The sequence below is a fragment of the Mus pahari genome, chromosome 14, assembly GCF_900095145.1.
Source record: "Mus pahari chromosome 14, PAHARI_EIJ_v1.1, whole genome shotgun sequence".
NCBI lineage: Eukaryota > Metazoa > Chordata > Mammalia > Rodentia > Muridae > Mus > Mus pahari.
The window spans coordinates 66,861,264-66,864,593 of NC_034603.1; the positions used below are offsets into that span (position 1 = coordinate 66,861,264).

Consider the following 3,330-nt stretch of genomic DNA (forward strand, 5'->3'; position numbering starts at 1 on the left):
TTTCTTTCTTTCTTTCTTTCTCCCTCTCTCTCTCTTTCTCTCTCTCTCTCTCTCTCTCTCTCTCTCTCTCTCTCTCTCTCCTTCCTTCCTTCCTTTCTTTCCATCTATCCATCCTTGTTTTTATGAGACAGGGTCTCCCTCCGTAGCCCAGACTCAGCTGGAATTTACTATGTAACCCAGGCTGGGCCTTGAATTAGGGAATTATCCTGCCTCGGCCTCCCAAATGCCCTGATTATAAAGTTGAACCAGTGGATAATGGCACACACCTTTAATCCCAGCACTTGGGAGACAGAAGCAGGTGGATCTCTGAATTTGAGGCTAGCCTGATTTACAGAGCAATTTCCAGGACAGCCAAGGCTACACAGAAAAACCCTGTCTCAGAAAACCATGAAAAGAAAAAAAAGGTTAAACCACTACATCAAACCCAACCAAACCAGTTGGCCAGTGTGATGGCTCAACTGGTAATGTGCTTCCTGCCAACCAACCTGAGTTCAGTTCTCAGACCTAGAGGGTAGAAGAAGAAAACCAGCCCCTGAAAGTTGTTCTGATCTCCATGGACAAACTGTGGAGTGTGTACAGCCCTCCTCCCACAAATAAATAAAATATAATTTAAAAAGACAACCACAACTACCACTTAAAAAAGGAAACAGACTATGAAAGGATGACAAAGACCAGAGCGGTTATTCAACAGATAATTGCCAATTATCGGGTTGATGGGACCAGAGTGGTGGAAAACCCAGCCCTGCCCATCCAATCCCAGCCACTGTGGAATTTTCACCCAAGGGACACTAACAGTCATTTATTGAGTGACCATTGGATGCCAGACACTGCTCTGAGCATGTGCTACAAGTCTGAGCATCCTTATGAGGTAGGCACTCTCTTCACAGATGAGGACACTGGAGCACAGAGAGAAGAAGAAACTCGCCTAAATTGCTTGCTGGGATCGGATCAGAAGGGAGACTGGGCAGGGTTCCCAACTCCTGAACACCCGTTCTTAGTGGTGACACGCTCCAGCGGTGGCACCCTGCATTCTCGAGCAAAGCAAGGGTCCATGAAGCAGCTGACCTTTTCATTTGGATTTTAAAGTGTTGATATCTCAGGTTTCTCCCCTGGAATTTCAACAGCTTCCCTCCCTAGACTTTTCCCCGGCAGAGCTGTGTTGGGGTTAGAGCGAAGCTTCTCCTACCTCTTCATGGTTCTTCTTGAGATAAGTCATCTCCTCACTCAGGGATTCGTACTGCAGCTCTTGGTCCGTCCTGCAGAGGGTCAGCTCGTCAAGGACGCGCCGCAACCCATTGATGTCTGCCTCTACATTTTGGTGAAGGGTGAGTTCGTTTTCATACCTTGAGGGGAGAGGGGTGGATTTAAATGAATTTCAGTGGAAGTTAGAACTCTTCAAGAAGTTGAAGATAGCAACTGGAAAACCTTAAACCAGTTCAGGACCCTAAATACAAAAAAAAAAAAATCCACAGGAAAAACAAAACAAACAAACAAACAAACAAATCCTGTGGGGTAGCCCATGTCTGTAATCTGAGGCAGGAGGATTGTGAGTTCTAGACTGGCCTGAGCTACAGAGTGAGACCTGGTCATAAAACAAAACAAAAGAAAACAAAACAGCTATACATAAAGACCTGTCCCTCCAGTCCAGTCATTGAAGAGCTAACCAATTACATAGATTGAAATGTCTACCATAGTTAAGTAAAAACAGCCATTGCATAGTCTTACCTAAGTTAACATTTTAAAAAAATGTATTTGTTTTTTTAAATGCACATTGGTGTTTTGCCTGTAGGTATGAGGATGTCAGATCCCCTGGAACTGGAGTTACAAAGAGTTGTGAGTTGGTTGCTGGGAATTGAACTCAGGACCTTTGGAAGAGCAGTCAGCCACCTCTTCAGCCCCTAGGCTAACATTCTTAAGGAGTGGACGGTAGCCACTGAGCCTTTACTGTGTGCTCGGCATTCCTTTAGGCCGGCATGGCGATGCAGGAGCACCGTATGCCGTGGATGCAATGCACACGTAACATGCTCACTTAAGGTACTTATCATTTCCTATCAGAAATCCTTTGATTCCTTTACTCCTCCAGGTTGTAATTTTACTTGAGATGAAAATGAAAAAAAAGTTAATTTAACAACATAAACGGATAGGAACTTAGTTCCGGGGCTGCCATTGTCATCTGTCACCTACTTTAGTCGGAAATCGTCTGCAGCCAGTCTGGCGTTATCAATTTGCAGAATTATATTAGCATTAGCGGCTGTGGAAGAGATGATCTGGAGGAAATGAAAAGGGAGTTAACAGAAATAATCTTGCTTTTGTTGTGTATTACTTAGAAAATAATTAAGCCTTTGCATCAATTTTTTAAACGTATGTAATTATCAGATTGTTTAGAATTTAATTTTCAAAAAGTAGCAATGTTTTAAATTTGTTCTCAGATAATTGCATTATTTTTTAGGATATAATAATTTATTATCTATAAATGTATCTCAAAATAGACAGTGGGATTAACATTGAAAGTATTGAATCAAGGCTCCTAATTTTGAGCAATGGGAAGAATTATTTATTAAAATTAAATGCAACTTAAGAGTACAGCCACGAAGCTTTTCCTTAGTGGTTTTATATACTTTTGCCGAAAGTTATTATGTTTTAAATACTTGGCTAGTTTCAAGTTTGCGATTTACCTTGCTTTTAAGGTCCTCAATGGTTAGATGATACTTGCTGTAGTCACGGTCAAGTCCACGGCACGACCCCGGTCCATATTTCTCATGCCAAGTCTTGATCTTTCGCTCTAGCTCAGCGTTGGCCTCCTCCAGAGCTTTCACGTTATCCAGGTAAGAGGCCAAGCGGTTGTTAAGATTCTGCATGGTGACCTTCTCGTTTCCAGAGAGGAGACCCCCTTCACTTCCGATGAAGCCAACACCGGTGACATTTCCCATGGCACCAGTGGCATGGCTCCCACCAGGAGCACTGCCCAGTGTCCCTCCCAAGGCCCAAGAAAATCCACTACCAGCAACCGAACCGCCAGCCACGCTGCTCCCAGCAAAGCCTGTGCCTCCGCTGGGTGGTCTGAGGGATCCTGACTGTATGCCAACGTGCCTGGATCCGCCAGAAAACCGGAGAGACATGATGCCAACGCAAATGTTCCGCTGGTCCGTGGGCAGCTGCAATTTCAAAGGCTTACAGAACGTCACCTGCTTGTGGGTTCTTTGAGCTTTTATACACAGTTGTGGGGGCTGTCTCGAGTTGAGTGGTGTCTGCTGAGAGAGAAATGGCATCATTTAGATTAGCATGAAATGATGCATAATTGGGCGATTTAAAAAATAATTAATGCCTAGC

At 43.9% G+C, this 3,330-nt stretch overlaps 1 protein-coding gene across 1 annotated transcript in view; it reads right to left on the minus strand.

The window, feature by feature from the left end:
• Nucleotides 1-3,119, minus strand: part of LOC110331861 (keratin, type I cytoskeletal 28) — an 8,830-nt gene extending 5,711 nt beyond the window's left edge. The window contains exons 1-3 of the mRNA XM_021212727.1: nt 2,676-3,119; nt 2,185-2,267; nt 1,187-1,343 (exon numbers count right to left, since the gene is read on the minus strand). Coding sequence (XP_021068386.1) covers nt 1,187-1,343; nt 2,185-2,267; nt 2,676-3,119 — 684 coding nt within the window. The remainder of the gene's footprint in view (nt 1-1,186; nt 1,344-2,184; nt 2,268-2,675) is intronic.
• Between the last annotated feature and the right edge of the window lie 211 nt (nt 3,120-3,330).